A 24,563-nucleotide genomic window follows, 5' to 3' on the forward strand; every position below is an offset into this window, starting at 1 on the left:
CCCCCACTCCTCCTCCTCCAGACCCAACCCGAGGATTATGACGGATCTTAAAGCCCGGAGGACACGCTAGCCCCAGCTCCACAAGACAGTGTGTGGAAGTCCAGGTCTCCGTCATGAAGAGTACATCTAACTCCTGAGAGTCGATGAGCAGCGTGATTTCTTCAGCATGTTTACAAAGAGATCTAACATTTAAGAGTCCGCATGACAGAGAATCCGCCCTTCTGCTGATGGCATGCAGCTGGGGACATGGATCGTTATCGGTATTCAATCAATCAATTTCACAATAAACACATCCACACACAAAGCGCTTTCCTTAAGCGCCAGGAAGTACTATATTAATATGTACTTTTTTGAGACCAGAAAACATATTTGCCTTTAGTCATTTTTTTTCGGGGGCGGGGGGGATTGACAAACATTGAGTAGCTTCCCAGATTGTAAGGTTTTGCAAAACCCATAACAAAACAAGAATTGCCAAAAGGCTGGCAGACAACTTCAGACCTATTGACTGTGCAAATGCTTGTTTTCATTGTTCCATACTATATGAATTATTACATGTTTGTAAATGAACGCATTATTATTATTTAATGGAGGGCCATGTGCAGAAAAATGCATACGGTTTTGATGTGACCTCGCTGTCTGTGGCCCACCTTCTTCTGACATCATTCAGTGAGTTGTCATTCCACACTACCTGGGTCAATTAGTATCTGGCTTGCTTTTAATTTTCACACTTGTGCCATGTACAATATATATGCGCAAGCGCCAACATGACCATATATAAAACACGAATCTAAGGGGTATATTCACAAGAAGGTGTGATAACTACCACAAGAGTAGCGTAATGCAACTTTGAACAATGCAACCTATCGTGGGAAAACAACCCCGTGTCAGCGTGGAATTCACAACGCGGCGGTAGCATGCAATAGTCTGCCAAAACCACAGACAATGTCCGCGATACAACCACCTCGATGGAGACAAAAACACAAACCACAACACCAAAAACCTGCGATGGGCCTAAGCGCGATGAGGAAACCAGCAATAAGCAGTGCCAGGCCTGCAACACACACCTGGCAGGCAAGATAAATAACCATAAAAGCAGAAAAAACACCCCAACACAAACTGACCAACACCCAAACACCATGGAGGCAGCCGGAGCAGGTGCAGAGGACGAGTGCAACCCGACAAGCACCCCGGACAACCGTCCCGGAACCTCGGGGACAGGGAAGGACAAGGACAAGAAGAAGAGTAAGACGAATTTCAGTCCCCAGGCAAACAGGATCATAGTCACTGAGGTGATGGAACTCCATCAACAACTGTTCATCACCCCCAATGTGTCATTGGGCACCAAAAATGGAATATGGCGGGACATCGTGGACAAGGTGAATGCCGTCGGTGAGCACAAGAGAACAATGGACGAGGTCAAGAGGTGATGGAATGACATCAAGCAGCTGACCAAGGAAAAACTCTCCGTCAACCAGAAGGCAGCAACACAGATTGGAGGTACCACAGCTCCTGCTGGATGACATGTAGGAGCTGGTGTCGACAGTCATCAGTGTGGAGACTGTGGCTGGAGTTGGGGGATCCAACACTGCTCGACAGGACACAACAAACAGGGTGAGTGACCACCAGGTACTGGGGGGAAGGGTGGAGATGGTCGCAACGGCACACATGTACAATCGGTACCTGCACGCCAACCTATTGGGACCGCGTTCTTCAAACATAGGACTCCCTGAGCTGATTGAACCAAATTTGGATGGGTCCCTTGGTCCTATAGGGACCATGTACAGAGGCATACATCAGTGAAGACCACAAGCTTTTAGCCCATATCAAAATAAATCCGGGGATATTTTAATCCTATCTCAAACAAGTCAAGTGTGCTGAATACACATGGACCATTAAATAAGTGAAAGTTGAGACGGTGTCCTGAGGAAGGCAACCTACCGAAACGCGCATAGTTCTATCTACCGCCAGCCCTCCTTTCTGTCCATGTCAAATTGGACCTTAGTGGAAATATAAAAAGAAAACTTTATTGTATTATTTGTTACTAGTATCATGTTTGTTTTAAATGTATGTGATTACGTCTTATGTGTTGTTGATGCACTGTGATTATATGTTGTTGCTACACTGTTATTACAAAGTATACAGATTTATGTATTTTTGATATCCAAATAAAACTATGAAATAATATATAAAATAAAATAAAAATATATATTTTGATAACAACCAAAGCACTATGTCGTTAGACCTATTGTACAATGTTCTGACATAATTTTATATACTCATGCTTGTCATTAGCTTGTCTTTCTCCTTTGACACATGCACAATCAAGCAGAGCACAGTGCACACCCAGATCTACAGACTTTCACAATGTACAATGCCATACTGTCTGAATTTCAACATGTACCATGCGGCTACATACATGTGGACCCATGGAAATACAGCATCTCCCCTTCACATTGCAGGGGCACCGTGAACACCTCCTGCAGAGTAGTCCCAGCCACTCTTCACTGATGAGGAGGAGAACAACACCAGCATCGACACCCAAGCCATCCAAGACATCATTGATCTCATCCGCCACTCATTTCCAGGATCAGGGCAGCCCAGCTACATCAAGGAGACCCTACCTACTATCCAAGGCACCCAGCAGGAGGCACCCACAGCCCCAGTACTCCCCCAAGACACCCAGGTACAACACATGGCCTTCCAACGCCGTGTGCTGGAGTGCCAGAGGGACACCGTAGAGCAGGTGCGGTTGGGCTTCGGCAACATGGCAACCAAACTTGATGCCATCCTTGGTTGTGTAGCCCTTCTCCATGGTCTCCAACGAGCCCTGACTGACATTGCTGGAGTCATGACGTGGAGAGAAGTACTCCTGTGCGCTCAGAGTGGCACCAGCGATACCAGCCGTGACCTGCTATACATGCGGAGGCTCATGGAGGACATGGTGCGGATGGAGGTGGAAAGGATGTCAGCCACTGTTGCACATCAGTGGAATGTAGCTGGGATCGACCATGCCCTGCAGATCCTCATCATGGCATTACTGCCACAAGACGTGGCGATGTTGAATGCTGCTGCCCCCACACCATCCACATCTCCGCACCCTGGTGTGTCTATGCCTCCTTGTGCAGCAGGCCTAACCACTCCGGCACCTGATGTGTCAATGGCACACAGTGCGGCCGACAATCCACTTCTGGCACCTGAGGTGTCATTGGCACACAGTGCAGTCTACAATCCACCTCCGGCACCTGAGGTGTCAGTGGCACACAGTGCGACCGACACCTCCGGCACCTGAGGTGTCAGTGGCAGACAGTGCGGCCGACCATCCACCTCTGGCACCTGAGGTGTCAGTGGCACACAGTGCTACATCTGGTACAGCAACATCCACAGGTGGGGCAGGGCACACATCCTGGGACTAGAACGCGGATGGGCTTGTGATCAGATGGACTCAGAAGCATTCATTCTGCCACCTGGCTTGTTCTTGGTTGGTCCCGCACATGGCCTCGTGACCTTCCACTGACCCCTGATTCACTCAGGTGCACTCACCTTGGGCAGCGACATGGACTGCCACATCCTGTTTGATGACCAATGACACAGCGACCAGACTGCAGACTGCACCCCTCCTCTTCCACAGTACTTGTCTCCCACGGATGGACTCTGGCTGGCTCCACGGGCCCATATTGTGTAGTGTGCTCAGCATTGCCCTGTACTGCTCCAGCTGCGGAACTGCACTGGATGTGCCATAAACATCCAATGACGCACTGTTGTGTCATGTCTTTCATCATTCATGTATATGTGTGTTGATGAATGTAGGGAGAATGGTTTCCCTTGCATCAATGATGCTCATCCTGTGGGATGCCAGTCAGAGGGTGCTACATAGAAATTTGTGTCATGGGTCCCATGGACACCACAACAGGGACACATGCATCAGCCACTTCCTTGTGCGGACATGGACTGAACCCTGCCCAGTGCCCACAAGTCATTTTTGTAAGCCCTGCGCTGTTTCGGCGTAAGGCAGGCCAGACCACTCTTCCGACGCTTCGCAGGGGGCCTCATTGCTACCCATCGCAGGCATACTCGCTGGAAGTGTGCATGTCACCGGTCTAGATGTCAACATGTCTTAGCCACTACCTGAGGGCAGGTTTGCAGCACACCACACCCACCCGGCACAGGCGTCACAGGCAATGTGACCCTGCTAATATAAAGGGCCGACGACATCACATACCCCTCTGACGGTGGTGACTGGATGACGAACCCGAGACCATGAGGCCAGCAGGGGCCTAACACCACATGGAGCTGACTGGGGTTGAACAAGGTTTGTGGCACATGCTGCATTGCAGCCTCCACAGGCCTGACACCCCACCACGGAACACTGACTGGGGTTCCACAGATTTTGTGGCACTTGCTGCATTGCGTACGGCACAGGCACCCCGCCACGGGACGATGACTGGGGTTGGACAGAGTTTGTGGCACACACTGCATTGCGGATGGCATAGGCGCCCCACCATGGTACGGTGACTTTGGGTGCACTGAGTCATTGGCACCTTGATCTGCTGAGCTGAGGGCGGTGCAGACAGCTCAGGATTTGTGTGCCTTGCTGGACCACAGTGTAGGCCGGGCGAGGGGTCTGTGCAGGCCTACTGCCATGTGGTTCACACGGTTAGTGGCACCCATTGGGCTATGTGGCTGTGCAGGCTGCGATGTTGCCGGGTGCCCTGGTATGTCCTATGCCATTGTGTGATCAAGTCCTGGCACCAGACGTGTGACCTGGTGGCCTGCGCAGCATGGATGCATGGTGTGGAGCATGCCATATCTGCAGGCCCCGGATTTGTGGCTTGCAGCGGCATGTGGTGGGACCTGCAGGCTACACGCCAATGGCAGAAGGTGAGCAGTGAGGCCCGGGTGTGCATGGGCGGGCATGCTCCGATGGACGGAGGGAGGGGCTGGGATGCACCAACCTGGGTGGGCATGGGCGGGCGATGTTGTCTTGTGAAAGTGTGTGTGTCCTGTGCCAGTCATGTCTCTGGACTCTGTTTCAGATGACAGCTCTGTCACAGATGTGTGACCTGGTGTACTTCTATACGTACCGGCGAGTGCTTGGAGACACACCTGTAGCAGCAGGTGAGCTGTGTGGCATGGGTGCGCAGGATCATCTCTCTCTCTCCCCCTCTCTTCTTCTCTCTCTCTCTCCCCCCTCTTCTTCTCTCTCTCTCTCTCCCCCTCTCTCCTTCTCTCTCTCTCTCTCTCTCTCTCTTTCTCCCCTCTCTTCTTCTCTCTCTCTCTCTCCCTCTCTTCTTCGCTCTCTCTCCTTAGCTCTCTCTCTGTCCTTTGATGTGCCCAGGGCACACCTTCTCATCATGTGTTTTGTCTTGCAGGCTGTGACCGAAGGATTGTGTCGAGGGGAGCCGCCATGTGTCTTCATTTATTTTCTGTCTTAATTTCAATCAAGTTTCATTGTTTGCTTCAAAAGTGACTGTGGAATGCTCATTTTGGTGACAACAGGTACATGTCACCAGTTGTGATTGTGCGACATCAGGCAGATTATTTTGTAAATGTTTCAGTGTGGCTGATGTGGCATGTCTTTGTTCGGAGGGGGTGCCAGGGAGGGGTGCTTCTGGGGGTGGTGTTGGTGGATGTTGTGGCCCTCTTGGGTATCTGTGCTGCATGTTCAGTTGCTCCATGGCATCTGTTGCCCTTCCGATGATGCCCTGGGCTGGGCTCCCTTTTGTGGTGCAGACTGTAGTCCGACTTTACACCAGGTCCGAGCAGGTGCAAATGTCCTGCTGCTAACGCGCTTTATCATGTGTTTTGTGTTCTTATCGCTGATCTGTCTGGTCCTTGTGAATGTTGAGGTGTGGTGTTGTCGTGGCTTTTTGCACGAGAACGTCTACTCTGCATCTCATTAGCGATATCTGCGGGGGTCCTCTGTAGCAATGTTTTTAGTGGCTGCTATCGCGGGTAAACTAGTGCTGTGGGCTGTTAGCACCAGCTTGTGAATGGGGAGGTAAATTCATCACGACATTGGCTGTGATAAAGTGCTGTTAATTCGGCAATAGCTCCTTGTGAATATGCCCCCAAAACTTTCTCCTCAAAACACAGACACAAGATTAGCAAAAATAAGCGTGACTGCTGAACTTGACAACACCAGCTCCGTAGCTCTGGGATGCCTCAATTACTAGGAACTGCTGCCTGCACCATCAAACTGCTTGCACCTAATTAAGATTATTGTTGTCTCTTTTGTGTAGTTTCACCAAACTCAGAGAGATGTAATAAAGGCATCCCAAAAGATCTAACATGAAGTGTCGTCACATCTTTGACCCTCTACTGATGGATGAATTTCTTCAAACTCTTCCTTTTAAAAAACAAGCCTAAGACTGCAGCGTTTAAGGGGTATTTAAAAAGACAACAAAAGAACTACTGAAACCTGTAGGAATCACTACTATTGATAGACTAGATCCCAGATTGGTTAAATCCCAGTTTTTGCAAAACAACAACATAGGGGGTAATAGTTTGCTTCTCCTACCAACCACTAAATGACACCCTTAATTTGTATTAAAATGTTCGATACCACGAGAAAATCTTTAGAGTGACATTTCGAAAGGAATTAAGGGACTGGGGGGCATATTATCAAGGACAGGCGATACATTATCGCCGCTTTTATCGGCAGGAAACTGCCGATAAAGCGTCGATAATGGCCTTGATAATATGCTCTATGAATTCCAATCAAAGCCCATGTTAGATGTGTTCACATCTAACATGGGCTTCGATTGGAATTCATAGAGCATTTTATCAAGGCCATTATCGACGCTTTATCAGCAGTTTCCTGCCGATAAAAGCGGCGATAATGTATCGCCTGTCCCTGATAATAAGCCCCCGGATGTCTCTTCTTTCATTGTTACAAGTGAAAACGTCAAGATTCTAAAAAAAAAACTTTTGCTGATTGCCTCGGATGTATAGTCATTTTATCGATAATTAAAAACTAACATCTTTTTCTTAAAAGAGGAATTATCTTTAGGATTTGCATTACGAAAAAAAAGGATGTTCTCTTTGTCTGACATGCAGATTTTTTCATACTCAGTCACTCTGTATTTCATTTAAAAAATGCAGAGCATTTTCTATTTTGGGCAGTGTTAAAATACATTGAAGGATAGAATTGGGATGAATAAAATGATGCCTGCACTGGTCAAGCTGAAAGCAGCGCTTCCCAATCAATAATGCGCGTGGTCTTGTAATAGCTGCCACTGCACACAGACTAACAACAAATCACTAGAAAAGGTGGGAAACTAGGGAATTGTCAACATGGCGAAGTGGGCATGCAATGGCTTCGCCTTGATTAAGGGAGACACTCGACAAACTGCCAGGACCTTGTACTCGTTTTATTTGCTCGGGGTTGGCAGAAGAATTGTGCACACTTAAGGCCTCAACATTTAAGCTAATAAAAAAGGACCAGACCAGGAAAAAATTGTGTCTATCAAAGCATCAACAAGCATTTACACTTCAATATGATTTCCTAATATTCTGCCAATATAATGTATATCAAGCTTGGCACGGATATTATGCGCAGTCGGGCAATACCCACACTCAACAAGATTCAAACGAAAGCGTATAAAATAGTGTTTTCTATACTAAAAAGTGTTTCACAGGCTCAGGTATGACTTGAGTTGGGTTAAAAAATCAATCAATCTAAAGCGAGAGTGCTTTTGCCACACTGTTTTGGAGACTCCGTGCCTCAGAGAATGGCACAATTAACAATGTATGCTGGCTCGAAATTAAGGAACAGCTCAGCAAACAAGAAGGTTCCTGGGGAGACGACCTAAGCCAGGTCATTAAGGAATTAGAGGGCTTATTTACAAGTCCCTTGCGCCGCCGGTACGTCACATTTTCCCATATTAAAAGTGACGCACCGGCAGCGCAAGGGACTTATAAATAAGCCCCTAGGTATGTAAGAAATGTGGACCCCTACTCAAGGAAAGGAAGGCAGCCTTTAATCAAGCAACAGACTCCTCAACTCAAATTCTGTCTGATAAAAATGCCCTTGCAAAGAAGAAGACTTGCCTGGACCGTGATTACTTCATATAACATCCTGAGACAGCAGGAGTAACTTTCAGCACATGTTTGGTGGGCCCTAAAGCAACAATTCATGCTATATCAACTAGGTATCAGAGACACTAAAGATCTTACACCATCGTGCCGCAAAGCCAAAGTTGCCAATTATGCGGAAAAAAACAAGAGACACTAGTGCAGATCTTCTGTTTATCTATAAAAAGAAGAATCTCTTGGGTATACATAAAAGTCCACCTTTCATCAAGTGTGTAATGCTATATCATTCATATATATATTCACATTTATACTGATCCTCAGAGGTACTCTCATCTATAGACCCCCGGGACCACGCACACAGTTCAGCGAAGCCATCGCATACTTCATCAGCCCGCACGCCCTCACCTCCTCAGACTACATCCTACTGGGAGACCTCAACTTCCACCTAGAAAACAATGACAACAACACCACCACCCTGCTGGACAACCTCGCCAACCTCGGACTCAAGCAACAGGTGAACACCACCACCCACTACGCCGGCCACACGCTTGACCCAGTCTTCTCCTCCAGCAACCACATCTCCTTCAGCCACTCCACCGGACTACACTGGACAGATGATAGCTGCGTCCACTTCAACTTCAGGAAAACTACGACCCACCACCACCCGCAACAGGCTCCCCGTAGATGCTGGAGCAAGATCACCACCGACCAGCTCACCACCGCCCGAGCCAAAACCCCCCCACCAACACTACGAACTCCAACGAAGCAGCCCGCAACCTCACACAGTGGCTCACCAACTGCGCTGACGCCCTTGCACCGCTGAAGAATCCTCCCAGCAGACCCGGCAGCAAGAAAACCTTGTGGTTCACCAACGACCTCAAAGACTCCAAAAATTCCTACCGTACCCTCCAGAAAGCCTGGCGCTACGATCAGTCAACAGAAAACATGACAGCCCTCAAGAACGCCATCCGCAATCACCACCAGCTGATCCGCACCACCAAAAGGACAGCATTCAGAGAATGACTGGACAACAACACCCACAACAGCAAGGAACTCTTCAACATCGTTAAAGAGCTCTCCAACCCCAGCGCCAGCAACAACGACATCACGCCCTCGCAAGACCTCTGCGACGCACTTGCCTCGTTCTTCCACCATAAGATCGCCAACATACACAACTGCTTCAGCGCCCAGACCAGGCACCCAATCACAGAACCAACGTCCCCCACCACCATCCTCTGCGCCTGGACCCCTGTCAGCACTGAAGACACCACCCGCTTGATGAACACCATCCACTCCGGCTCCCCTGCCGACCCCTGTCCACACCACATCTTTAACAATGCCGACTCCATCATCGCACCCGAACTCTGGAACATCATTAACAACTCTGCCACCTTTCCGGAGAGCTGGAAGCATGCGGAGATCAGCGCCCTCCTGAAGAAACCCACCGCGGACCCCACGGACCTCTAGATCTTCCGCCCCATCTCGCTCCTCCCGTTCCCCGCTAAAGTCATCGAGAAAACCGTCAACAAACAGCTAACCTCCTTTCTTGAGAACAAAAAGATAAGAGACTTTTATTCAATACGGAGAGGGAAAATTATTGTTTTTGTCCTGATGAAGGAGGGTCTTCAATAATTCTTTACCACCGAAACGTGTCGACGCCTGTTCTTTGAGATTTGGTTATATCCAGGAACTACCCCATGTCTAATTTTATGTTGAAATAATAGACTGATGGTGTTTTATGTATTGATTCTTGTTGAGGATAACCGTTCTTTGATGAATGTAATGATTTTACACAGTGCTCTTTCTCTCAGGTTTTTTCTTTTATAAATGTTTTATTTTTGAATATATGTATTTTATCATTGCTATTGTATTGTCTTGTTGACATTTTTTTAATGTGATTATATTTTCTAATAAATTTTGTATGCATTGTATGGATTGAAGTCTCTTATCTTTTTGTTACATGGTGTTGTTTTTGGGTTCAAATTTGGGTCCAAGTTTGGATCGGTATTGATGTGACCTTAGGTTTGATCAGTATAAATATGGATATATGTATGTATGATATAGCATTACACACTTGATGAAAGGTGGACTTTTATGTATATCCAAGAGATTCTTCTTTTTATACCTACCTGTGGTACCCTGTCTCTTGGCTAGTGGGGTCGCTCCCTGTTTTGTACACATCTTCTGTTTATGCCTGGCACCCATGGCTCAAAGGAAAAGCAAGTTGAAAGCAATCTTCATAAAGCTGTTACTTTGTTCTTGCCCGCAAGCAGTAACCACTTGGCTGAGCGGCAGCTCAATTCCCCTAGTTTGCAGGGGAGTAAGATTTCTAAACCCGCTCTTAAAAGAACTGGACCAGTGAGGGTATAAAGTTAGGTTACCTATAAGAACGCTTATTATACAAGATAATACTTTACTCTCCTGCCCTAGGAGATGGCCTTTTCAAATTGTTCAAAAACTTCTCTTGAGATTATGAAGGGACAAGGACAGGTCATTTTTAAGACAGCTACCTTGCACATGACACTTGCACTTTATAACTAATTTAAGGGGTACATCTGTTCTTATAATCCCTTTCTTAGAGGCTGACTTAGAAATAGGACATGCATCCGGGCTCAAGGTGTATATGTTCTTTACGAATGTATATTATACAAGATAGTATCTTACACTCCAGCTCTAGGAAGTGACCTTTTGAAACTGACCATAGACCACTCATGTGATCATGAAGGGACAAGGACAGGTTAATTTTAACCTTCCTCTTTTGCACACAATATTTGCAATTTATACATTTTTGAAGGGGTGCACCTGCTCTTTATTATCCCGTTTTAAGAGGCTGATTTTAGAAACATGACATACATCTAGGATTAAGGTGTTTTCCTGATCTTTATTATCCCGCTTCCAGAGGCTGACTCCTTTGTCTGGATATTTTGGGGGAACATGAGGGCTTAGGGCCAGGTTAACTTAAATTGAGTTTTTTTGCACATGATATTTTCACTCGGGTTAAGAGGTTCTCATTTCCACTAACAATCAGCACTTTACGGTTTGGAACCAGGTGTGTTAATAAAAAGGTAAACTTGCTGCCCACAAAGAGTCATTAGGGCCTGCAGGCGATTTTAGTAACAATGACCCCAGATTGCATGATTTATTAGTCATTACTTTTACTTCTTGATAATGGTGTCAACGTGTGTTGTCTCATACACTTGACGAGTTTGTTAGAAATGTAAGTAATAAGAGACTACATAATGTTTTTTTTTCAATTGATGTCTTTTTTTTCAAAGTGAATTTTTATGTAACAGACATTCTTCTTTAAAACTTTAATGTATGGTTTTTTTAACTATGCAAATAAAGTTGACTCGTACTCATCAGTCTGAATGTGAAACCGCAATTAGAACTGCGTTTCTCTAAAGCCACTGCATGACCTAGTGTACTCGACTGGTTGGCAATGGAGAAATGTTAATGTAGACTTTGTGTAGGTTCTATGCTTGGATAGAAAGAACATGAATAATGCATACAAGTATCTGTTGAAATTGTCACTTCAGCGGCCTCCTCAGATAATTTATGACATGTGGCAGTAAGCGCTTGGCAGTACACCAGTCCAAAATGGCGTTTGTGTTCATTTCGGGGAAGTGTTTTTGTTAATGGAAGGTAGGGCTGTCATGATCCGGAGACAACGTTATAAATTGTGCACATGGCCTTGAATCTGGAAGTCATCTGTTTCTGTCCTCAGAGGAAATCTCTATTTCATGTGATGTGCGCGCTCCTCGTTTGACGCATTCTCCACATTAAACATGGTAGATGCTACATAACGCGTCATGCTTGTCAAATGAAAGTAACACATCTGCTAGAAATAAGCCCTCTTGTGATTAATTTGGGAGCCCATTTTGTTTCTTTTTTTGGCGAAAGAGATAACACCTGAGGACCTTCAAAGCCCATGAAGAGGTTTGAAGGTGATGGGTGTAATCGCTTGAACCAATATGGCTTATTTTCTGGGGATCAAACAACCGATCACTTTTATTTCCCAGTGAGCTTTTCTACAATTGATGAGGGGAATGCCCAGGTAGGGGTCTCAACTCTCAAGCACTCCGCGCACCATAAGACACAAGCTCTTCTCCAACGATGAGTCCATGTAAAGAAAAAAAAGCCCATCTCTGCTTCTTTGCGCGTGCAGACCGAACATGGCCTGGCATTTCAGGTCAGACCACTACTTTGGTCCAGAAAGAAGGCTGATTTAAATATGGTCGGACACTTTCTCTTATGGCACATAAGAAGTAAAAACGGATGGAAAGGAGCATCACCCTTAGGTGTCCACAGAGGTTAAGAGGTGATGGCCCAAAGGTTTACATTTGTCACTAATGTTGTTGTCAATACGAGTCTCCCCAAGTGGGTTGAGTGTGTGCAGAGGGGAGCCGTGAGGATGCTCTGTCTCGAGGCTGAAGTTGCACCTCACTGTTAAGGACCAATAACTCACAAATGCATCTGCAGTTACTTTTGTCCCATGTAGAAGGGAGGTGACCTAGAAACCCAGGCTGGGTTGCTGGGATGGGACGAGGTCCTTACCGATTTGCATATGGTTTAGCCTTTGGTAGTGGCACAGATGAGGTAGTAAAGATGGAATGGAATGCCGACTGGTTTTCAAGTGGTTGTCTCAGCATGTCTCCTCAAGTGAAAGCTCAGAGTTTCCTTAAGCAGAAGTTATATGTTCAGGCCAGGGACCAAATTTCACTGAGCCAATCAGCTCTACATGCATCTCACTAATTAGACAGAATAAGGGCAAAATACGTGTAGGGTTACTGGTTTTCGGTGGAGAGGAGTAGGGCCTCGTGAAACAGGATGGACTGCTTCAGGGTAACAAGCACTGGTAAATGCATTCGGTTTCACCTATGTGCTTATTAATAATTTTGTTTTGTTTTAAGTTTTAGCTTGGTGAGCAGTATAAATTAAACAAAACATGAATGAGGAGGGAGGAGGTGGGGGCGGGGGTTAAGGCCCAAGCAATGAGCACGCTGGTGAGTGTGCGTTGAGGGAGGGGGTACGTTAAGACATTAAACAGTATGCAGAGTTAACTAACAGAAACAAGCATCACATCTGTGGAGAGGATGGGGCGCAGCAAGCAGAGCTGTTGTCTCGAGAGTTGGGATCCTGGTTCGAGTCTAGGCCGTGCAACATCCTGCCAGTTTGGGCAGATCAATACATTTTTCCATTGTGCTTTATAATCTGTGAATTTAATTTAAAGTACCACACAAGAAGAAAAAGCAGAAAGAGGCAAAACTTTAGGAAAAAATAGTTCCACCAAAGTAGATCTTAACAGTATTTCAGCTACGAAAAACTGATAAGAGAAGATGACGGTGAACAAGCATCGACAAATGCAGGAAAATGTGCTACAGCCAAAAGAAATGGAGGAAACGTAAGTAGCAAGCACATGAACCAATAAAAAGCTAGGAAAGAGGGTGGCAGTATGCAAGCCCCTTTTAAGTTTATATTAAAAACAATATATTTCACAAGCACAGTCAAGCACTGTGCAGACAAAATCTAAAAATTGATTTCTATATAGTTGTCCCTCTTTTCCAATGGTAGGGATTATAAATTAAAAGCAATTACACAATGAAATCGAAAGCTATTCACATAAAATATGAAATGGTTATTGTGCAAGCATTTTGATTCAAGACATTTCTATTGTCTATTACCTTCTCTTTGTTTATGCTAAGGGAAAGGTACCATTTTAAATGTCAGTGGCGGCTGGCACAGGTAAGAGTGGTGTGGCGGTGAGGCGGTGAGGCGGTGGGGAGTCAACCGACGATGGGATAGTTAAAATTAATTAAATAAATAAAACCATCTACCTTGCACTCGCCGCATCGTGGTAAGTGGTTTTATTTATTTTGTATTTAATTTGACCTATTCTGGTTGTCAGTTGACTTCCCCCCCCACCCCGCCCCTGCAACGCCACACCGCTCTTACCTGTGCCGGCAGCCAGTGTCTGTAACTATGACTGATCAACTAAAAAAGGAAACTTCAACAGATCTGGGTCTCTTTTCTTCTCATTTTTCAAAACTTTTTAAAAACTGAAAAGAAACAAATGTACACACAGACAGGCACACACATACATGTAAGCTCGCACAAATACACACATAAATGAAATCCTCCAACATTATAAACTGTAGAATGAAAGAGAACGCTATAGCATTCCAACTCGACGCCTGCCTGTTCGTGCCTCAATGCATGCTGTAAATATCTGCAGGTCAATATGACCGCATCTAAAGCAAGCAACATGTCGTCGAGATTCATGATTGATGCATAAACGGAGGTAAAATCTCTCCACACTATGTTAAGCTACTTGCATTTCACCCGTACATTACGGTGTATTACATCCCACAACATATTTAATATGCCTGTCAGTACGACTATTGACTGCATAGAACGGCGCGGTGACCACCCAGTTCAATACTCCAGGGCGGAGGGGCACTTTCTTGCCCGTAGTTCTCTGGGTGCCCGGTGGCTCGCACGATACAGAAGTTGTGAACAGATGTTTGGAAAATATAATGACCTTGCAGCCAACATCTACTAAAGTTTGCGTGGGCACTCACGCAAAATAATACAGGTTAGCACAGTACATGCAGGTCTTTCCAAGAGTAAGTATATAAGTGCCATATTTTGTATTGCGCTGCCCGCGTGATGCCTGCACAAAAAGGGTATTAAAAGTGCCACTGCGTATCAAAAAGTCCTCCTCTTTCCACTCAACCGAAGCGTTTCCATCTTTCCACCTGGTAGGAATAATGAGCAGCACATAATCATGGCTGGATCGACCTATAGTAAAGTGAACTGTGATAAGCAGAGTCGAGAATGTACTTCACGACTGAAGCTTATGCAATTTAAATATATACAACGTTATTGGCGTGCAACATCTGCGCTTCGTCATAATGCTTACAGATGATGACGTCCTCTGTGGGGGAGGGGGGGCAGTGATGTACTATACAGGTCTGGAACTCATTTTACAATTGATGTCAACTTTTCAGGGATTAAAATGGCGCCTCTGCGGTAAGAGAGGTCATGACCTGGTGGGGGCGCTATGGACCTGAGCTGTCAGCTGCCAGCAGAGTCTGAGACACGTGCCGGCCCAAGACTAAGAATAGCCTTCAAGCTGGCCGACCTGGAGATCTCTCTAAGCGCTGTGTCCTGGCCTGACAGGTTCTGTGCATGATTCTACCGCTGTCTGCAGCGCGGCCCATCAGACCCCTTGTCCTAGTGCCTTGCTGTACCGTGAGCGACAGGGCTGGTGCAGGCACGCCATAGGCAGAGCAGTATTTCCCTGCCTTCTTCCCTAGTAAAGAATGACATTTGATGCCTTTTTAGAGGCAATCTGGCGAACCTCTTCTGGTGGCACCGTGGGCATCTGCCTAGAACTGAAGTGACCCAGAACCAGCCCTGCCTGACCCTCTGCCCATTTCCTGCCTGATTCCAACAGGGCAGAGCTGAATGGACTGACACATGACGCAAGAGGGCTCAAGGCCCAATGTATCATGAGGTGCTTGTCCTGAGAGTTGTCCCTTTTTACCAACTCTGGTCAATCAGTTCCTGCACTCCCTGATGCTCCCAGGCCACTTAATAAACTACACCCATTAAGGTTTAATGGGGGAACCCAACCTACCACATACGTGTGACTGAGATAAACGAGGAAAGTGGCGTGCGATTTGGAGGCAAGATATGCTTTGTATAATGTAGTGTGTTTGTATGTCTATAACGATGATTATGTTATTACCACTCCCCCGCCCAACACACACACACACATTCACAGCTGATATAGACATTAATGCTGGCACGTTTTCTGTTTCCTAGAACCTTCAATTTAATCAGAAAAGAAATAAGAAATATGAAGCCAAAGTTATTTGCCAAAATCGATATGGAGATTAATGCTGCCAGGTATTGTGCTTTTTAGAACTTTCGATCGGAAGACAAAGTTATTTGCCAAAGGTCAGACAATATTATCAAATCGAGGAAGACAACATTCGAAACCAATTTCAACAGTCTTTGACTTCGACGCTAGAAGTCGCCACGACAAGGTTATTCACTGTTATATGTTGCAGAACAACTTTTACAAGAATATAATATTTCCTCCACTATTTGCTATTTTTCCCTCCACGTCCATCAAGAGAAATGTCTTGTCAACATTATTGCTATCCAAAGAGTGCAAAGAAAAGCAAGTGGCAAAAAAAACAGAAAAAGAAAAGCAAGTGGCGAAATTGCTGCATATACCTCATCTCGTACCCAGAGTCCAAACCCTAAAATCATTTGTTATAGAGGCGGTGAATATGAATGAAGCTCAGAACCATTTTGCAATCAGAGTAAATTTACATTTCAGCCTCGGGCTCAGCAGCTCTTGGAGGATTTCGCTCAAACACCCATTCTCTCTCGTCTGGAGACCATCTGAATAATAATCTTCAGCAGTTTAGTTGAAGGGATAGATAGTACACAGATTTGGAGATACAGACACCCAGCTATCAGCTAGTGCAGATGCAAGCATTCAGTAAAACGCTTAGCCTATGAGTGATCCAATGAGAAAAGAGAGAGGGCAAAGTTCAAAGGTCAAATGCCAATCAGGAAGGAGGTCTAGAACCATGCATGTGCTGGCGTAAGGTCGGGGGCACTTCTAGACCCTCTACCTATGTACACAAAGAGATCACTGATTATTGGACGTGGGCATGGTGGCCATCAGAGGGCTGGCAGTTGAGACTAAGAGTTCCTTAAAGGCAAAGTGCACATTACAACACCAGCATGTCTGACAAGCATAGGCTACAATTGTCACTTCCAAAGAGAAGTTGGTGAAATTTGCCACTTTGTTAAAATATTTGCAGAAACGTCCAGCAATATGAAGCAATTTGTTTCCTACACATATATACATACACGATCCTTATATATGTGTTATTTATGTGAAGCGAACTCAAGAAAGACTTAATCATATCTGAGAACCCTATCAGTGGCGATGAAAGCGAAATGCATTTAGGAAAACCAGAGAAAGTTAGCAAAATAACCAGGCTTTTAATACTTTGTGTAGTAGATTTTGCCACCTCAAGGTGTAATAGGAATTAGTTTGATAATTTGAGCCTCCTTATAGGGACAAATGTACAATGGGGGGAGGGGTGGAATTTATAGAGTCCATGCCGGTACTGCCTGCCTGCGTATGCCTGTACATCTTAAGAAGACTGATAGGCTCTGGTGAGGAGGGACTCCGTCTCTCGTTACTGCGGTTCCCCTTTCCCTCCTTTATGAAGACTAAGAGATAAAGTCACTCTTCGATAGAGGATCCTATAATGAAGAATCACACCTGGTTTGTGTGAGGGGTTGCGTCCTTTAAAAAAAAAATCTTGTCTCACAAAATGTTAAAGGCTACCTTATCTCTTGGTATTCCCAATGGAGGAACACATGGGACCACACTGAGCTGAGACGAAATCCCGTTCTAGAGACCCTACAATCACCGCACTATTTACATTTAGCTTGGGTATTCTGAGAAGCAAAAGCTCTGCACACCCTCGTGATCTATTAGGTACATATGTTTCTATTTCATGACACAAACACCAGTAGAGGAAAACCAGCCCTCTTACCCAGTTCTGCCTCCAACAGCCAACAACAGTAGACTCTCTATAATGTTGCTGTGTTTGGTAATGTCACCATGGAATTGAGATGTATTGCAACACCGTTCAATGGATGTACCCTGTAAGACATGTATAGGCCAGGGTCAAGAACCTTAGGTTGAACCTAGCCCTAATAGTCAGTTGATTGATTTTTGCAGCTGGGAATCTGGGTGTATATTCGGGTGCCCGAAGTTCCTGCACACATCTGCATTTGGTACAGATCATAGCCTAGCAATTTGTCAGTCTGGCAGTCCATCAACAGCACATTGCCACCCCCTAAATCTGAATTAAACAGCACCTGGCTATGACCTTGTAGGTATCAGCAGGAAGAAATGTGATTTTCTTTTGCAGCTGGCAGATCTTAAATCAACAGTCCTTAGTTTGTCAGTGTTGGAAGCAAGACTCGAGTTTGAGTGCCAGACAAAACCCAGATTCTTGACATGCCTGGCAAACTGCATTTGAACGCCCAACACCAAGGGGGCGAAGCACAATTCACAGGAGTGAACCATTGGGGCTCACTAGCATTACTTCACTCTCAAAAGTACTGCGTTTTAACCCACTGTATCTCAGTCAAACAACAATGTTGTGGAGGGTAAGGACTAGACAGTCTTACATTTTTCAGACGACCCAGCTACCGGAAGATACATCTGAGTACCTCTGGCACAGAAATGACATTTTAAGCTCTCATGGGAAGTCAGATGGACACAGAAATATACTGAAAAGTAGACACAAAATTGCAGAGCTCTGGCCAGCCCCACTGTTGATTGGTAGAAAAGAAGAAACAATGATCCCAGCTCCACACGTGGACGACTCCTCTGTTCAGATTCACAACAATGTTCTTCAAAAGCTCATAGACTAGTGAATGAATGACTGAGTCAAAAGCCTCAGTGGGTTCAATATTGCTGGGAAGGAATGCCCCCATGACCTGAGGTACGTCATCAGAAGCATCTCTAAGTACCAGCCTGCATCTAAAGTCTGAATTAAAACAATCTAGGGTGGTACGCTAGAACGGTCTCCGATTGAGTGTGTTCTTTTCTCAGGCATTTTAGCCAGCGGCGGGAAACCAGTAAATGCAGACGCAGCATTTTAACATTTCACAAATCGAGTTCAGAAAAAATTTAGCACTGCATTTGGGGTTCTTCTCTCTGCAAATTAAACATACTCTGAAGAAGCAAACAGCTCATTTTCGACGTAAACGGAGAAATTCAAACACAATGGAGTTGTTCTCCTACGCCCAAGACACAGAAACTCCTTTCTTTGTTCTACATGATAACGGTAGACTTCGGTGCCTTAACCTCGCCGAACTACCTTAAAATGCAGCATTATAGGCAAAGCAATGCTTAAAAACATAGGTCACCGGCCCATCGTTTCCTGCTTGACAGCACGGGTCATTGTGTTAGGAATGGCGACAATATTGGTTAAAAAAACACACGTGTGACAGTGCGTGCAGCGTGCGCCCTGCTCCGGGGCATGCGTGCATTCCACATGGATTGCTCCGTGCGTCTGCCTGTTGTTTTCAGCAACAGAGCTTCTTCGTTCTAGCGCTGCCTACCAACACTACCCCCTTCAATGCAAGTCTAGCGCCTGAAATGGAGGACGGGGTACTTCGTTTCCGCGTGTGGGAGGAAACACAAAAGCATCAGCAAACGAATGACTGTAGAATGCTTAATGATGTGCATTAATCTCTGGGCAAGGTACATCCGCAAGCCTCGTCACTCGGGCAGGGTTTCTTTCGGCGTCCCTGCGGTTAGCCACAGACACTCGTCGGGGAAGTCCCTCTGAGGTCAGCACCTCTGAATTCAAGAGCGCAAGGTTCAGACACGGTTCGCTCTGCGGCGTGATCCTTGACAGCGCTTTGAAGGTCGAGGTCATAAATAATACAGTCATCCTCTGCCGTGCCTTGTAACCGCGAGCTCTTGGCCTCTCCAGGAACATTACAGGTACTTGAGCGCACTCCAGCAGGTTGGAGAGGTAGCATACGGAGGGCGCGACGGGGGCGCGCTGGCCGCTCAGCTGGGCGTCTTCTAGGCGCCTCGCGCAGGGGGTCGGGCGCGTGTGAGGAAGTTTGACTTTGGACTTCCGCTACGGAGCAGGGTTATATATCAAAATCAAATTGTGCGTCAAGTGTGAGCTGTCAAGGAAAAGTGGGCGTGCGTAATTAGAGGCAGATGCGTTGTTTCTACAGCTGAGGCGTGGGTTCTGTCACAGGGAGCGCGGTTGTAAATCTGGTTAAATTTTTTAACTAGCACCGTGAAGCGGGCGAGGGTCTGAGTGAGGGTATCAAAGGTTTCAAGTGGCCTCGGTGAAAGCTAGCCTCTTACAGCGCGGCAGCCCACCCCAAACCCAGGACGAGGTCAGTCAACGATGTACGCATGAAGACGTCAAAGTAAGGTTAGGGACTGGTACTTCCGGCAACACTCACACTCACCTTTAAACTTCACCTTCACACACACTGGGCACAGTGGCAATGGGGAGGAAGAAGATAATAGGTAAAGATGGCCAGGTGGGTTACAAAGCGCGCGGGGGGAGGGAAGGCACTGGATGAAAGGTGAAGTAAAGTGTGCGTGTTGAAGTAGGTAAGGACGGTGGATACAGGGGAGGCTAGCGTGGGCGGGAGGGGGTTGGAGGGAGATGAGAATGTTAGGGAAAGGAGAGGATGTTGGAGAAAGAAAAGGAGGCAGGGGGCAGGTGAGGAAGCGGAGTTGGTGGCTGTAGGTTAGGGTGGTGTGTGTAGGTAGGATGGAGGAAGAAGGCGAAATGTTGGAGATGGGCACAAATGGTGGAGACTGTGCTGGGCCGTGGAGGAAGATACTAAGGTAGAGTTAAGTTAGGACGGTGGAGACAGATGAGGGCGGTGGTGTAAGGCGAGGTTGGTGGAGAAATGCAAGTATTTTTAAGGCAGATGAGTAAGGAGGATCCTGGGGGGGGGGGGGGGGGGCGGTGAGGTGGACAGTGGGGAGGAACGTGGAGGTAGCAGAGAGTGACCAAGGCACGAGGAAGTGTCGGAAGAAGTATGGCGCAGCCAGGGGTGGATGAGGACTGTAGGCGTGGATTGCGTAGGCAGGTAAGGATGGCGAAGGTAGTGGAGATGGTAGATGCTGGGAGGATACTGGAGGCAGCTGAGTGGGTGAAAGGCAGAAGTCGATACTGTGGCGGAGGCAGAGGGATATTTTGGAGGCAGGTGAGGTTGATACAAGGGAGGATGGTGAATGCAGATGGGATTGTGGGAGTGGTGAGGCTCGTGCAGCAGGTGTGGACTCTGTGCATCCAGGTGAGGAACACAAAGGAAAGAGAGGGTAGGAGAGACAGGGAGAGTGGTTGTAAAGGTGAGGATAGCAGAGGCGGTTCAGAGCGGTGGAAGTAGGTGGAAGTGGTGCAGACAGCTAAAGAGGGTATAGACGTGGGTCTGTGGTTAAAAGTAGGCAGGATGGTACAGACAGATGAGCACTGTGCAGTAAGGTGAAGATGGGATAGACATGTGCCTACGGTGGAAGCTGGCATGGTGGGGAAGGCATGTGAGCATTGTGCGTTAATGTAAGATGGAGTAGAGAGCTGAGGATAGTGAAGTAAGATGAGGATGGTGTAAGAGAGCTGAGAATGGTGAAGTCAAGTGACAGTAAGTGTAGGGAGCTACAGAAGTGAAATCTGGTGATGGTAATTGTAGAGAGGTGAGGATCGTGAAGTTAGATGATGGCAAGTGTAGAGACCTGAGGATGGTGAAGTAAGAAGATAGCAAGTGTAGAGACCTGAGGATGGTGAAGTAAGGCAATGATAGTTTATGGAGTTGAGGATGGTGGAGCAAGGTGAGGATGGTGTAGAGAGCTGACGATGGTGAAGTAAGTAAGGCGAGGATGGTGTTCAGAGCTGAGGATGGCACAGTAAGGTGATGATGGTGTAGAGAGCATAGGAAGGTGAAGTAAGGTTAGGATGGTGTAGAAAGCTGATGATGGTAGAGTAAGGTGATGGCAAGTGTAGAGAACTGCGGATAGTGAAGTAAGGCGAGGATGGTTTAGGGAGTTGAGGATGGTGAAGTAAGGCGGAGATGGTGTAGGGAGCTGAGGATGATGAAGTAAGTTGAGGAAGGTGTAGCGAGGTAGGATGGTGAACTAAAACAAGCATGGTGAAGAGAGCTGAGGATGGAGAAATGAGGCGAGGATGGTGTAGAAACCTGATGACGAGACATTAAGGCGAGGATGGTGTAGCTGATGATGGTGAAGTAAGGCGAGGATGGTGTAGAGAGCTGAGGATGGTGAAGTAAGGCGAGGATGGTGTAGAAAGCCGATGATGGTAAATTAAGGCGAGGATGGTGATGATGGTGAAGTAAGGCGAGGATGTTGTAAAGAGCTGAGGATGGAGAAGTCAGGCGATGCAAGTGTAAAGAGCGGAAGATTGAGAAGCCAGGTGATGCAAGTGAATCTGACATTGGGCTCGATGAGGCGTGCTGCACGTGCTGGGCGCTCCACTGAATCCCCGTGGCCGCAGGAAGTCCCGTGCCCACCCCGCATGCTCACCGTGGGCGCCGTCAGCTTCCGGATGCTCTCCCCCAGGGAGTCCAGGTTGACCCTCCTCCTCCTGGTCGTCCTCCGAGGCAGGAGCTCGCGGGTCTCTCCACGGCTGCGGGCGGTAGGCGGGCTCCGGCTCCCATTCCAGCAGAGCCGGGCGAGCGGGCACTCGGGCCCCTCAGTCCCTTCGGGTCCCTCGGGCCCCTCGGGGCCCTCCTCCTCCGGGCTGGTCTCCACATAGTCCGAGCCCAGCGAGCTGAAGGATTCCGATGAGATCTTCCTGCGGGACATGCTGGCTGCGGCGTGGGCTGCGGTCGGGGGCGGTGGCGGGGGCTCGGGGGCCTCTGGCCGTCAGGGCACCGGGACCCGCGCCAGCTGCTTGGCGGCAGTGCGGCTCATGGTGGCGGCCGCAGCCTCCTTCCTGCGCGTCCGCTGGATCCCCCGTCCGTCCCCGGGATGCTGCGCCGCTGTCTGTGGTGCTGCTCGTCTCTCGCCTCGCTGCCTGTGTTTATAAGGCAGATGCCCCCCTCGCCACCCCTCTACACACTCTCAGGATGCTGCGCTGCCTGCATCTCCCCGCTCTGCCCTCTGTGCAGTGACAGTATCCGACTGATCGCCTCTCTTACACTGACTGCCTGCACCCCACGGCTCTCCCACTCTCTCTAATGCCTGCACATCACCGCTCAGCCCCTCGCTGCACTGCCTACACCTCGCTTGTCTTGAGGAGCCGCGTCACGTGCCTCCATTCCCAGGCTTTCCTCGTCTGACGCCAAAATCATCTTTTGAATAAGCGTGACACACTTTCCTTTCCCGGGAGCGGCGTCCGCCTCCTTCCAGCCGGAGGGAAGAAGAGCTGAGCGAGCGCCCCTGCGAGCAGAGGGAGAGAGGGGAGGGAGAGACGGAACCTGGGTACCAACGGCGATCGGACCGCGTACTCGCCCTCTGCCACACTCCGCTAACTCACACATGAAGGCCGAGGGACGAATAGACAGAAGGGGATGGATGGATGGGTAGCTGGATAGATGGATGTGCCAAGAGATATGTAGAATTATAGAAGGGCATTGGAAGGAAAATGAAGCGGAACATATAGGATGAAAAGGAAATAAGTGAATGATAGCATGAGGAAATGAGAGAAAAAGTGAGAGAAATAAGGAGGGAGAGAAGGGCAGCAAAAGTGAAATGGAAAGAGAAGGGGAAAAATGTACACAGAGGGAACAAAAGAGAAAAAGAGAGAGAGCTAAAGAGAGGTGGGAGGAATGGAGGGAAAACAAGATAGAGAAAGAAACCAAGAGAGAGAGACGGAAGCGGAAAGCGGATGGTTTTTAAAAGGGTGAGGAGGCACAGAAATAGACAGGTCAGAGACACAACTCCATGCTATCACGGAAACTAAAACGTTGCTAGAAAGCAGTGATGTGGCCAGAGTAGGCAGGGTTCTTTTGGAATTCAATGATAACCTTTTGACTTCTTATTAACCGAGTTATTGATTGAACACTTTGACGTTTAATGTGAACTGACGCTGTGGGGAACAGCTGTGTAAATGGAACCAGTGCCCGATATAAGTTGTTCCCCTCATAGCTTTTGCAGTTTGTGACACAGTCCTGTCGTTCGTTAATATAATACATTCTTTAAAGGCAGTAGTGTTTTAGAAACGAGTGGGCTTGTTTATGAGACCACTGCATCATTTTTGCACCATGCAAAGTGGAACACGCATGACGCAGGGCTCTGAATCAGATTTATGAAGCCACTCAAAGCCACCCTGCACAGATTTGAGTGGCCTCAAAAATCTTGAGTACGGCAATGCAGTGCAAATCGCTGTCACCTTACTCTGCACCCGGAGGGGGGGGGAAGGATTGCATGGGCTTTGCAATGGGGTTTCCCACATAAAACCCATGGATTTTGATGCTGCCCCAGATTTACAAAAGCATGTAAGCCTGGGAAGCGCCAAATCCTTACGGCTCCTGCGGTGAGGCGTGATGAAGAGAAATACTTTATTTCTCCTTGTTTTTCCCTCTTTCTAGTGAGCTGCATTACACATAGAAAGAGGGAAACATCTCCTAGGATTTGTTGAAACAATCCTGCGTGCAACGGAGGGACCCTTGCACCATGGTGCCTACAGTGACACTATGCTGCCAGAATGGCGTTAGAGCACGGAGAAAGGACAGGAATGCACTGTATTGTATATATATAGTGCATTCCTGTCCTTTCACTTTGGCGTAGGCCAGTGCAGCAAGATGCCTTGCTGAGCTGCCCTACGCCAAAATCCCATAAATGAGGACTTTAGGGTTGCTTCTGTGCAGGAAAGTCCCCTTTCCTGCATGAAAACAATCCTGCATGCACCTGAGGCACCCTTGCCATGGTGCAAGGGTGCCTACATTCCTGCTAGGCTGCCGAAACGGCACCACCTGAG

General features: G+C 47.3%; 1 protein-coding gene across 1 annotated transcript in view; it reads right to left on the reverse strand.

The window, feature by feature from the left end:
* GUCY1A2 (guanylate cyclase 1 soluble subunit alpha 2) overlaps positions 1–22,726 on the reverse strand; it is a 1,287,229-nt gene extending 1,264,503 nt beyond the window's left edge. Inside the window, exon 1 of the mRNA XM_078655976.1 lies at positions 22,166–22,726. Within this exon, the coding sequence (XP_078512102.1) occupies positions 22,166–22,447 (282 nt within the window). The 5' untranslated portion in view covers positions 22,448–22,726. The remainder of the gene's footprint in view (positions 1–22,165) is intronic.
* Positions 22,727–24,563: the final 1,837 nt, after the last annotated feature.

The sequence above is a fragment of the Lissotriton helveticus genome, chromosome 8 (genome assembly GCF_964261635.1).
Source record: "Lissotriton helveticus chromosome 8, aLisHel1.1, whole genome shotgun sequence".
NCBI classification, from domain to species: domain Eukaryota; kingdom Metazoa; phylum Chordata; class Amphibia; order Caudata; family Salamandridae; genus Lissotriton; species Lissotriton helveticus.